This window comes from Neomonachus schauinslandi, chromosome 2 (assembly GCF_002201575.2).
Source record: "Neomonachus schauinslandi chromosome 2, ASM220157v2, whole genome shotgun sequence".
NCBI lineage: Eukaryota > Metazoa > Chordata > Mammalia > Carnivora > Phocidae > Neomonachus > Neomonachus schauinslandi.
The window spans coordinates 38,831,219-38,844,587 of record NC_058404.1 but is presented as its reverse complement, the minus strand read 5'-3'; the positions used below and the strand labels follow the sequence as shown (position 1 = coordinate 38,844,587).

The window sequence follows — 13,369 nt, the reverse complement described above, 5'->3', positions numbered from 1 at the left end:
GGTGCCAGGGGGTAGAGCAGGGCTTTTTAACGAGGATCAGTGGACTTCAGCCATATGTGGGCTTTAGGATATTTGTGAGTCTTTTCCAGTTGTTTGTAGAATTTTGTGTGTATACGTTTTCATGTTTATTTTTCTAAGGGGCTTCCATCAGATTTTTAAATGGGAGTCCTTGACCTAAGAAAGGTTAAGAACTCCTAGAGTATCTGAACTCTTTCCATGTATCTCTGCCTGTTGTGCTTTATGTGGAATTTTATTTTTTATAGGCATGTGGATATGTCAAATATGTCGACCTAGGAAAAAAGGACGGAAACTTCTACAGAAGAAGGCAGCACAGATAAAACGGCGCTATGCTAACCCAATTGGACGTCCGAAAAACAGGTTAAAGAAACAAAACACGGTGTAAGTTGTACTTGTGGCAAGGTGAGGGGAGAAAAGGATAGGGTCTTCTCTTGGTGTAGGAGTCACTTGTTTGCCTTGTGAAAAAAATTCCAGTTGTTACAATTGGCACTTTTATGTAATAATAATGGCTATACTTACTGAACTCTTAATAAAGTGCCAAGTTAGAATAAAGTCCTAAGTGCCTTACGATGTGTTGATCATTTAATTTTCCCAACAACCAAATGAAGTAGTATTTTTGTTACTCTTATTTTTCAAAGGCGGAAACTACAACACAGTAGATTAACTTGCACAGTTTATAGTAAGTGTTGAACTGGGATTGAAACCCACAAGTAGTTTGGCACCAAAGTCTAACTCTTAAACACTGCCTTATATTGCTCGTATGTAAACAAAGAAAAAATTATATTATAGCATTTCCCAGATTCCTCTCCTAATGTGGTCTCAGTAGTTTATTTATATTATATGTACAAATAATCACTGGATAACTTTTGCTGTTGAGGTCATAGCCAAGTCCCATTTCTGTGTCCTGATGTAAAATAAAATAATGTGTTTTTCATCTGTTAGCAGAAATCAGGGATATAATTATCCCTTGTGGACTAGGAAACTGGGCTATATCTGGAGGACGTGGGGCAAGATTCAGTAGCTAATTCTTTTTTGTGTGTGTGTGTGTCTATAGTAATTCCCTTTTGATGATATGTAAGATATCTTTAAGCCTGTAAACCTGTATTCTTAAAAATTTTACCCACCTTTCCTACACTTTAGACTGTCTTGAAGATAATAACTGAAAGGAATGGGCATTAGCAGCTTGAAATATACAGCACCAGTATTGTAGTTCATATTTTAAATCTTAAATCAGGCTTTAATTTTCCTATAAGATGATCTTTTGATTCCTGACTTTGAGAGAGTAATGCATCCTTGTGTTTAGAGGTAAGAGTGTAACTCTGAGTTGATACAGAGATCATAGGACTTTATACCTGGAAGGGTCTTAATTGTTCTCTGGTCCAACTCTCATTTTATAGATGAAGACAATGGTGTTTAGACAGAATGTGATTTCTCTAAGACGTATAGCTAGAAAGTGGCAGAATTATGACTTAAACATTCCTTCTGACTCCCAACCTTAAGATTCTTTTTGCTATAAAATACTAGACTCTCTGAAAATATTATTTCTAATAACAATATTACTTCTCATCCCTATAATATTTATGGTTTATGGAATAGTCTTAGCAATAAATAAAACTAGTTTTTTAAATAAAACTAGAGGTTATTTACTAATTACATGTTATATATTAAATAGAAACCTTACAAGGATTTCTTTTTTAATAGTTACCCTTTTACCTGTTTGATTTTTTTAGATCAAAAGGTCCCTTCAGCAAAGTTCGAACTGGTCCGGGAAGGGGCCGGAAACGTAAAATCACCCTTTCCAGCCAATCAGCATCGTCATCAGAAGAAGGATATTTAGAGCGAATAGATGGCTTGGACTTCTGCAGAGATAGCAGTGTCCCCTTGAAATTCAACAAGAAAACCAAAGGGCTCATTGATGGCCTTACCAAATTCTTCACCCCTTCCCCCGATGGGCGGAAACCTCGAGGGGAAGTGGTAGACTACTCTGAGCAATATAGAATCAGGAAAAAGGGCAACAGAAAATCGAGCACTTCAGATTGGCCCACAGGTAAAAGTTTACTTAGAAGCAAAATGTATTCCCAAAGTGTATTATTTGGAATAACACTAGTTATCTAGAATAGATTTACAGTTGATTATTATCTATGGTTATGGACTAGAAGAACATATTAAAGGTACATATTTAGATTAAAGTAAGGTGGTGACTGTGGCAGGGATTGAGAGGCTGGAGATGAAATTTTAAGAGTGGGCAAATAGGAACTCTTAGGCAAAAGATGGTGCCTTTTTTTTTTTTTTTTTTTTTTTGGTAGAACCACAAAGAATCTTATAGAAATTTAAGGTATGACCTTAAATCAAGGATATCTTTACATTTCATAAATTACAAAACAAATCATGTGATGAGCATCATGATGATTATTTCCAGAAGGAAATTGGAAAGAGTATGGGTGGATAAAATGCTGTTGATCTAAGCATAGAGAAAAGACCAAAATACATGCGAGTATGATAAGGTCACTGATATTTCTACTTCAAATCTTGGCAAATATAGTTGTAATATTTCATGAATTATACTTTAAAAGAGAGAAAGGGAGAGAACTACAACTTCAGACCATTTACTTATGTATTAGGCTAACTTTCCTAGTTTTCATTTATTTATTTAAAATTCTGTTTATTGAAACTAAAAAACAAAAAAATAATTCACTCATTTCTCTTACCCTCTACCTCCCACCTTTCTTCTGGCAAACAACCAATCTGTTCTCTTTATCTGTGAGTTTGGTATGTATGTATGTATATATGTATGTATGTTATTTATTTATGCTGAATAATGTTATACACATACACCACAGTTTCCTTAATCCATTGATGTATTAGGTTATTTACATATCTTGTCTACTGTAGATAATTCTACAGCGAACACGGGGGTGTATATATCTTTTCAAATGAATGTTTTTGTTTTCTTTGGATTACATACCCAGAAGTGGAATTGCTGGATTGTGTGGCAGTTCTTTTTAATCTTTTGAGGAACCTCTGTACTGTTTTCCATAGTGGCTGCACCAATATACATTCTCACCAACAGTGCACAGAGGTTCCCTTTTCTCCACATTCTCACCAACATTTATAATTTCTAGTCTTTTTGATAATAGCCATCCTGACAGGTGTGAGGTGGTATCTCCTTGTGTTTTTGATTTCCATTTCACTGTTGATTAATGATGTAGAGCATCTTTTCATGTACCTGTGGCCCATTTTTACGTGTTTGTTGGGAAAATGTCTGTTCAGATCTTCTGCCCATTTTTAAGTGGATTATTTTTGTGGGGTTTTTTGTTTGTTTTTTGAGAGAGAGAGAGCATGGAAGAGGGGGGAGGCAGAGGGAGAGAGAATCTTAAGCAGGCTCCATGCTCAGCACAGAGCCCAACACAGGGCTCGATCTCACGACCCTGAGATCTTGATCTGAGCCGAAATTAAGAGCCAGAGGCTTAACCTGTTGAGCCACTCAGGTGCCCTGTGGGTTGTTTGTTTTATGCTTTTGAGTTGAATGAGTTCTTTGTATATTTTGGATGTTGACCCCTTATTGGATATATGATTTTCGAATATCTTTTTACATTCAGTAGGTTGCCTTTTTAGTTTGTTGATGGTTTCCTTTGCTGTGCAGAAGCTTTTTAATTTGATGTAGTCCAGCTTGTTTTGTTTTGCTTTTGGTTTTCGGTATGAGATTTAAAAAATGATTGTCAAAAACTATGTTAAGGAGATTATCGCCTATGTTTTCTTCCAGGAGTTTTACAGTTTCAGGTCTTAAATTTGAGTCTTTAATCTATTTTGAGTTACTTTTTGTGTGTGGTGTAAGAGAGTTGTGTAGTTTCATTCTTTCACATGTGGCTGTCCAGTTTTCCCAACACTATTTATTGAAAAGGCAGTCTTTTCCCCCATTGTATATTCTTGGCTCCTTTGTTGTAATTCACTGACCATATATATATGGGTTTATTTGTAGGTGCTCTCTTCTGTTGCATTAATCTCTGTTTCTGTTTTTATGCCAACACCATACTGTTTTAATAACTAGGTTTAATAGGTTTGTAATATAGTTTAAAATCAGGGAGCTCTAGTGCTTTGTCCTTTTTTCTCAAGATTGCTTTGGCTATTTGGATTCTTTTGTGGTTGCGTACAAATTTTAGGATTTTTTTTTTCCATTTCTGTGAAAAATGCTATTAGAAATTTGATGGGGATTGCATTGAGTCTATAGATGGCTTTAGGTACTATGGACATTTTAACAGTATTCTTCCAATCCATGAGCATGGAATATCTGTCCATTTATTTGTGTCTTTAATTTCTTTCATTAATGTCATATATATGTGTGTGTACACACAACACACACACACACACACACAGTGTTTTGTCTTCAATGTACAGGTCTTTCACCTGCTTGATTAAATTTATTCCTAGGTATTTTACTCTTTTTGGTGCAATTGTAAATGGGATTGTTTTCTTAATTTCTTTTTCTGGTAGTTCATTGTTAGTGTATAGAAACAATTCAGATTTTTGTGTATTGATTTTGTATCCTTCAAGTTTACTGAATTCATTTATTAGTTCTAAGAGTTTTTTGATGGAGTCTTTAGGGTTTTCTCTGTTATGTCATCTGCAAATCTTTTCCAACTTGGATACCTTTTATTTTTTTCCTTGCCTAATTGCTCTAGCTAGGACTTTCAATCCTATGTTGAATAAAAGTAGTGAGAGTAGGTAGCATTGTCTTATTCCTGATCTTAGAGAGATCTTAAAGAGAGGAAAATCTCTCAGCTTTTCACCATTGAGTAGGTTAGCTGTGGGCTTGTCATATACGACTTTATTATGTTGAGGTACGTTCTCTCTATACCTGCTTTGTTGAGAGTTTTTATCATAAATGGATGTTGAATTTTGTCAAATGCTTTTCTGCATATCTTGAAATGATCATCTGATTTTTATCTTTCATTTTGTTGTTGTGGTGTATCGACTGATTTGTGGATATTAAACCATCCTTAAATCTCTGGAATAAATCCTATTTGATCATGGTGTATGATGACCCTTTTCTTGTATTGTTGAAATCAGTTTGCTAATATTTTGTTGAGGATCTATGTTGCATCTATGTTCATTGGGGATATTGACCTGTAATTTTCTTTCTTTGACTGGCTTAGGTAATGCTGGCCTCATAAAATGAGCTTGAAAGAGTTCCCTCTTTTATTTTTGGAAGAGTTTGAGAAGGATGGTATTAAGTGTTTTTTGAATATTTGGTGGAATTCACCGGTGAAGCTTTTGTTTGTTGGGAAGTTTTTGATTATTGATTCAATCTCCTTAGCAGTAATTGGTCAGTTCAGATTTTCTATTTCATCATGATTCAGTCTTGGTAGGTTATATGTTCCCAGGAATTTATCCATTTCTTCTAGATAGTCACGTTTTTGGAGGTATAATTGTTCGTAGTAGTCTTCTATGATTTTTGTATTTCTGTGGTATCAGTTGTAGCATCCCCTCTTTTTATTCATTTCATACTTGTGTATCAGGCTGAGTTTCCTAGTTTTCAAAGTAGAAAAGATCTGTAGAGAAGACTTAATAGTGTAGCAGGTAATTCAAGTCATTAGCTGTCTTGATAATTAAAGTTTAAACTAGTCTCATTGCTATTTAGTGCCGTGAGTTTACAGACTTAACCCTGTGAAGTAAGTAAAAAAGCATCTGAGGAAAGTAGAAGAATGAGAATGGACTCCTTTGGATCACAAGGGCCAAAGATGTAGTATCTCTTATACTGCAAGAGAATTTCTTAACGTTGATTTCCTTCCCCTGAATGTCTCATTGGTGATTATATTCAGTGCTTCTTCATTCCTGCTTATATAAATGGTTGATTGGTCCAGCACAGGAGAGGAAATCATCATTGTCAGGTCCCCCTTTTTATGCTGTATTGATTGGCTTTTCACCAGAATGGCAATCAACTAATTACTCTGTAAGTGCTTAAGTACTTTTCATGTCTTTATCAGCCATGTACACTGTAGTTCCAGTCTGAGTACATTTACCTAAGAAAATATGCAAGCCATTTAGGTTGGACCTAGGAGGAAGGAATCTAAAGCAGATCCTAGTGAAAGGCATTTTTGAATTAAGTGTTTCACTGGAGATGGATTATTACAAGAATCTCCTGGAAAGTTTTAGAAATAGAAATTATTAGAGAGAATGTGTAAAGTATATGGAGAATCGGTATTGACTTTTTGCATTGGTGTTTTTGCTGTAATTGGCTTTGTAAGTTTATGAATTGTAGAGTTTAAGGAACAGTCTGCACCATCTGATAGAATGCTGCTGAATGATCTGTGCCTGCATCCATCTGTATCATGCACTAGGGGGCATTAAAGTCACGTAGTATTTTCAGATACATATTTTTCAGTTTGGGAATATTTTCAGCGGTGAGTCCTTGTCCTTATTCTTCTTACATTAAATGAATAACAGACGCCCTATATTCTATTTAATTTGAAAAGAACTGTCACAAATTGGTCTTTTCTGCCATACTTACACAAATAGGAAATTAGTCCATTGGCGGTGTCATCTTCAAGTGTAGAAGATAATGATCTACATAATCCCCCAATACTCCTTTCATGAATTTCCTTGCCCATGTGAGGAAGATACATCATTTACTGAATGATTATTATAATTTGTCATACTTACCCAGAGGATTATCATCTGTGATCCTCAGATTTGTGGAGTTTTGCTTATTTAAAAGGGCCCCCAGATTGTGAGGGGAGTATGGTAGTTATTTCGAAGGTTATCTTCTTGCTGAGATAAGAATGTACTGGCCTTATGAAGATCACAGGATCATTAAGGTTTATAAAAGGAACAAATTTCCTGTGTTTTGGTCCCATGTGATGAAAATCATGTCCTACTGTAACATAAACTTCTTCCATACTACCAAAGAATGAAAACAGCAGTATTTGAATTTTGATATATTAAATCCATACTAAAAATTTTTTATTCATATTATTTCAAAGTTTCATATTCCTTAGACCTTTTTTCTGTTCTGCTTTTGTATATATTATTATTCTTTTATGTTTTTATTTAAATTACAGTTAGTTAACATACACAGTATAATATTATGTAGTATTAGTCAAATGTACAGTATAGTGTTTCAACACTTCTATACATCACATGGTGCTCATCAAACTTTTGTATATATTATAATATATAATTGCATGTATTGTATATTCACATATATGTATGTATATATTATATACATGTATATATTATAGTATGCTAAAATATACTAATGAAGTTGAAATTTAGTTATGTAATAATTTTAAGAAGTTTTAGGACAGGTCAGGTTTTCATTATAAGCAGATACAATATTTACTTAATATTTACTGACCCATCTTTATAGGTGTCAGTTTATTGCTATCCTCTTCTCTTGTAAAAATAATATTAAGTCTTCAAACTGAAATTATTAAACTAAGGATAATATTAATAACATATGAGCCCTTTTTTTATGTGCAGACAATCAGGATGGCTGGGATGGCAAACAAGAAAGTGAGGAACGGCTTTTTGGGAGCCAGGAAATCATGACTGAGAAAGATATGGAATTATTTCGTGATATCCAAGAACAAGCACTGCAGGTAAAGTTGGATATTCAGATTGGACAAATAATTTGGTCATGGACAAGAAACAGGATCCTGGGTAAAGCAGTAACAGCAATTCATTTATCGGTCTGATCTGCTAATAGATGTGGTTTGTGTATATACATAGTCTGCTTGTTAACATATTCCTTTTAAATCCATTATGACTGCTTTGGTTTTGCAGATAAACAAGTTTCTTTTGGCTACCAGTATTTTTTTTTTTAATAAAGATTTTATTTCTTTCTTTGAGAGAGAGAGAGAGAAAGCGCATGTGCCTGTGAGCACGAGCCGAGGGAGGGGCAGAGGTAGAGGGAGAAGCAGACTCCCCCGCCTAGCAGGGAGCCCAATGCGGGGCTTGGTCCCAGGATCCTGGGATCATGAACTGAGCCGAAGTCAGACGCTTAACTGACTGAGTCACGCAGGTACCCCTTGACTACCAGTATTAAATGAGTTTGGTTTATTTATTTTCTGTCAATGAATGAAGAAGAGTTTGGGATTTGACCAACCAAAAAACAAAAACCAAGCTTTTTTCAAGTGATAAAACACTCATATTCATTACTGCTAGAAATATTTATTAAATGCTTTTGCCTTAATCCTTTGGGACATGTAGCAAGATATAAATGTATAGACAGAGAACCTACTTATGCTTCAGATGCTAAAGATGCCCAAGTGAATGACAGGATTCCTTCTCTCAAGTATAGTCTAGGAGAGACTTGTAAATAAATAATTTCATTCATGTGGAAGGTTTAATTGTAGGGTACATAATGTTTTGGGAGGATAGCATCTACCTGTGCCTGGGGAGGTCAGAGGAGGATTCATTTAGGGAAAATACTATATGAGCTGGTCTTAAAGAATATGTACGAGTTCATCAGGATGACAAGCAATGGGTTCCCATATAATCAGAAGGAAAAGAAGCGCAAAGGCTTGAAAATGGGGGAAAACATGCTTAATTGTGGGAATAAATTTTCACATAGGATAAAGAATATTAGGTATAGATAATGATAAGAGATGAGATTGGAAAAGCGCAAGGGCTAGATCATAAAGACTCTTCTAGATTATGTTAATTTATCCTGTGTCTTTTCTTTCTTTGCCACCAACTCACTATTGGCCAAGTTGAGTTCTCTCTCTTGTCTTGAAAGTAAGAGTTTATAAGGCTGATGCTGGGGATTCCTGTTGTATAGGTGACACTCTTTGGATTAAGAAACCCATTTGTGAATAGATTGTTTGTGTAGGTCATTATGCGAGTATTTTTGAAAAATAAAAACAGTATAAATAGCAAACATTTGCTGAGCATTCTGCCATCTTATGATTTAACAAAGTATTGGCTTTGAGTCACCTAGATCTTGGTTCAATTTGTGGTTTGTCATTTACTGACTTCTACTTTGGGCAGGTTGTTTAACCACTGAAGGCACATTTCCTTTCCTACCAATAAGAAAAACAAATTGTTATAGATGCTATAGTAGAAATTTACATGGAGTTCAGTGGAAATTCAAAGGAGGAGGTGGTTGTTCCTTTTTTGAGGAACTTTTTTTCTAAGTTGCAGACATAATGGTAATGTCCTTTTATTCCTACTCATCTGTGCATATTTCCTAAAAATAAGGATGTTCTTGCACATGATCATAGTATGATCATCAAATCGGGAATTTAACGCAGATAAAGTATATTATCCAATCTGAAGATTTTATTCAAATTTTATCAGTTGTACCACTAATGTTCTTTTATAGCAAAAGGGAAAAACAACTTGCCCTGGGTTGTTACCCAGTTTAGGATCATGTGTTTCATTTAATGGTCATGTCTCCTTAGTTTCCTTTAATGTAGAACAATTCTTCAGTCTTTATCTTCCATGATTTTGACATTTTTGAAGTGCATAGGTCGTTTATTTCATAGACTGTCCATCACTTTGAGCTTGTTTTATGTTTCATCAAGATGAGATTCAGGTGATCCACTTTGGGCAGAAATACTATAGAGGTGATATGTCCTCTGTGCATGATATGGAGGTATGTAGTATTTATGTGTCCTGTTACAAGTGATGTTAACTCTGAACACTTCGTTAAGGTGGAATTTCTTCTCTGTAAATTATTTTCCTTCTCTAAGTATCTTCTGGCAATACACTTTGAAACCATGTTAATATCCTGTTTCTCATCAAACTTTTACCCACTGGATTTAGCATCCAGTGGTGATTCTTGCCTGAAACTATTACTTTGTTGGTTGCTAAACAGATGATTCTCTAATTCCATTATTTCTTTATGAAGTTTATTAATTGGCATTCTACTGTAAGGAAGAGGCTTTTTTTCTTCCTGTTTATCTATTCATTCCATTTAGACTCGAAGATTCTTATTTTATGAATTATAATTTGTTGCTATCGATATTTATTTTGATGCTTACATTGTTCCAGATTTGGTCAGGGGAGCCTCTTCAAGCCAGCTGCTGTGTCCTTTTGACATGTCTCCCTGTCTTTTTTTTTTTTTTTTTTTAACTCTGTCCAGTTTATTCAACTCTTTTTTAAAATTAGGTGTAATTGACATATAACATTCTGTTAGTTTCAGGTGTTGTACAACATAATGATTCGATATTTGTATATATCATCATTACTTTTGACCACAGTGATATGTTCTCGGCTCTTAACTGTTCTAGCTGTAGATTCAGCCATTTCTCTAAGAATCCTTGGTTTCTTTTAGTGGAAAGTGGGAGTAAATGGCAGTTTTGTCTTTTTACTTGCTCAGGTCCAAAGAGGTATCTTGATTTTCTCTCTCTCTCTCTCTCTCTCTCTCTGTTTCATACTCCATATTTAATCCATCAGCAAATCCTGGTGGTTCCACTTTCAAAATATATCCAGAATATGACTACTTCTATCTATTTCTACCTTTACTACCTTATTCTAAGCCACCATTATCTCTTGATTAGGCTGTTGTAATATCCTTAGACTAATCTTCTTGCTTCTACTTTTGTCCCTCACCCCAATATCCAGTCTGTATTCTTTATACAGGGGCCAGAGTAAATATTTTCAAACTTAAGTTAGATCATACCACTCCTCTGCACAGAAAACCTTTAATGTCTTTCAGTCTTGTTTAGAATTTTTAGTATATGTGCTGCTGAAGCAAGCACTTGCCTAGAATTTTTAACAAAGTTTTTATCCTTATCTTTAAGACCCAGTAGCATCTCATGGCTGCCTTTTTCTTTGGCTACTCCCCTTGTTCTGGCCCTTGTTCATTTGACTCCAGCCACAGGACTCCTCTTTCTCAGACAACCAAGCACCCTCCTGCCTTGGAGCCTTTGTACTTACTCCTCCCTCTGTCTGGATTGCTCTTCCTTTTTTCTAAATGTCTGGTTGGCAGGAGTTGGAATAGTAGCGGTGTGAGGAGAAAGATTGACTAGAAAGAGTTAAAAGGGATGCTGAGCCTTGCTGAGGCCCAGTGGAGACACTATAAATTTGTATCAACAGTAATCTAGCTAACTGTGTGTTTCTTCCAGCATTTTATTAAACTTGTGATTGTCCATGTATGTATCTGGCACCAAGGAAATAAAGAGCTAGATTTTTGAATTCTGATTTGTGCTTATTTTCATTGGCAGTGAACTAAAATTCTTACGGTGGTGTTATTTCTCCATGAGGTTCTTTGATTTAGTATTCATGTGCCTGGCATGATATGAGAGCTGTAGGGTGAACAAAAAGACATACTCTACATTTTTTTTTTTTTGGACATAAACTCAACTTTCATGAAGCTTTCAGTTTCATGAGCGAGACAATAAAACAACAGTCGTATACATAAACAGTCATATAAATAAATCTTTAATTACAAACTGATAGGTAATAGGAAGAAAATAAGAATGCAGCAAGAGATTATAAGAGGGGCTTCCTGATCTAGATTGCTGGAGGTTGGGATTCCTCTTCTAGGGAAGTAATAATTTACAGAGACCTAAAAGATGAGTAGAAGGTCAGCAAGTCAAAGAGCTAGGAGAGAAGAATTTTCCAGCCTGTGTAAATGTTTTGAGGCATATAAGAACTTCCTAAATTTGAGGAACTGTAAGAAGACCAGTGTAACTTGAGTACAGTGAATAAAAGAGTCACACAAGATGAGGCTGGAGAGAGAGGCTGAGGACATTAGTTAGGATTTGGGTTTTTATTGTAATTGTAGTAGGAAACCATTGAGTGATTTTTAGCAAGGAAATAGCAGGATCAGATTTGCATTAAAAATTTTTTTTTCTGGCCACTATATGAAGAATGGATTAGAATTAGGCAAGAGTGGAATACAGAAACGCTATTTAGAGGCTTTTTCAGTGATAAAGAAGACAGTAGCTTAGACTAGAGAGGTGGCAGTGGAAATGGGAGAGAAGTGGATGGATTTAGAATATATTCTAGAGATGGAATCAGCAGAACTTGGTGATAGATTTGATGTGTTGTTTGAAGGAGCAAGAGGACACCAGGGTTGACTCCCAGGTTCTCTTGACTTCATGAAATAGAGAAAGTGGATTGAAGCCAATTGGGAAAACGTTACCATTGCTTAGATTATATGATGTTTTGAAAACATTTACAAAGATAATACATGAAGTAATTTTTGAGAGACTAGATCTGGCTTAGTAGAAGCTCGTTCAAAGTTTGTTTCAAAAACATTGCAGGAAGATTACAGGGTCTTAGGTGATCTCACAGTTGCACCAGTAAAAGATAAGTGATACTGGAATTAATTTTTGAATTCATCCAACCGACAACCTATCATTTATTGCATGCCATCTTGGTTCTAGGAACTGTGCTCGGTCTAGAGGCTATGAGTAAGGTACAGTTTTTATTCTCATAGAGCTTACCATCTTAAGAAATACGCCCAGAAAAGCAAATCCAACATTTGCTCATAGTGATTTTATTGAGTAATGAAGTTTTGTATGGTGCATTATCTAATTGAATCAAGAATTATTGAAATGTTTATAAAAAAGGACCATCTATTAATTGGTTTTGATTTTTTTTTTTAATTTCAGGAAAAGTAAGAATATCATTTATCTGGTACTATGTTTCTTCATTAGCTATACAATGAATACATTCACTAAAAAAGAGCCACCTCTGAAAAGAAAAAAGTATGAGAAATTAGTAGTATAGGCTTTTGTTTTGGAATTTTTTTTTCAACAGTAACCTTATGGGCCTGGAGGAAATGATTTTTCTTTAAAGTTCCATCACCAGAAAGAAGCATTTGTATTCAGCTCATCCCATTGGAACATAATAGCCTTTTTGGAATATATACAATGATTTTTACATAAGATATCACCAAATAGCACATTATATTTCCGTACTAATTTTAATGCTTTCTAATTTTGAAGAATTTGATTGCCTTTTTTTTTTTTTTTTTTTGGTATGGCTGTAGAAAGTTAACAGCATTTTTTGAAATCCGGGCTGTTAAAATAATCGTTTTCTTTGCATAAAGAATTAGACAGTTATTAGAAGTGGAATAAATTAGATTCAGCAACTCTCCTAATCCTGTGAGGTAAGGATTGTTTTTACCATTTTACATATAAGGAAACCAAGACTTTTAGTTGAGTGACTTTCCTGAAGTTATATAACTAGTAATGGCAGAAGTGGAGTTTGAACTCAGGCCTGTGTGGCTTCACATCTTCTGCCCTTAATCACAATAGCATCCTGCATTACGCTGTTAAAATAAAAAAAAAAGAGTTATAGAGGCATCAAAATCATAAGGCATGTACTAAATCCAAGTAGGGAAAGGTACATAGAAGATAAACAGCAAATAGTGACATAAGAATAGGAATTAATGTAA

At 34.9% G+C, this 13,369-nt stretch overlaps 1 protein-coding gene across 1 annotated transcript in view; it reads left to right on the top strand.

Annotated features, from left to right (window-relative positions):
• Nucleotides 1-13,369, top strand: part of KAT6A (lysine acetyltransferase 6A) — a 112,546-nt gene that overhangs the window by 63,235 nt on the left and 35,942 nt on the right. The window contains exons 5-7 of the mRNA XM_021681561.2: nucleotides 264-399; nucleotides 1,749-2,065; nucleotides 7,498-7,616. Coding sequence (XP_021537236.1) covers nucleotides 264-399; nucleotides 1,749-2,065; nucleotides 7,498-7,616 — 572 coding nt within the window. The remainder of the gene's footprint in view (nucleotides 1-263; nucleotides 400-1,748; nucleotides 2,066-7,497; nucleotides 7,617-13,369) is intronic.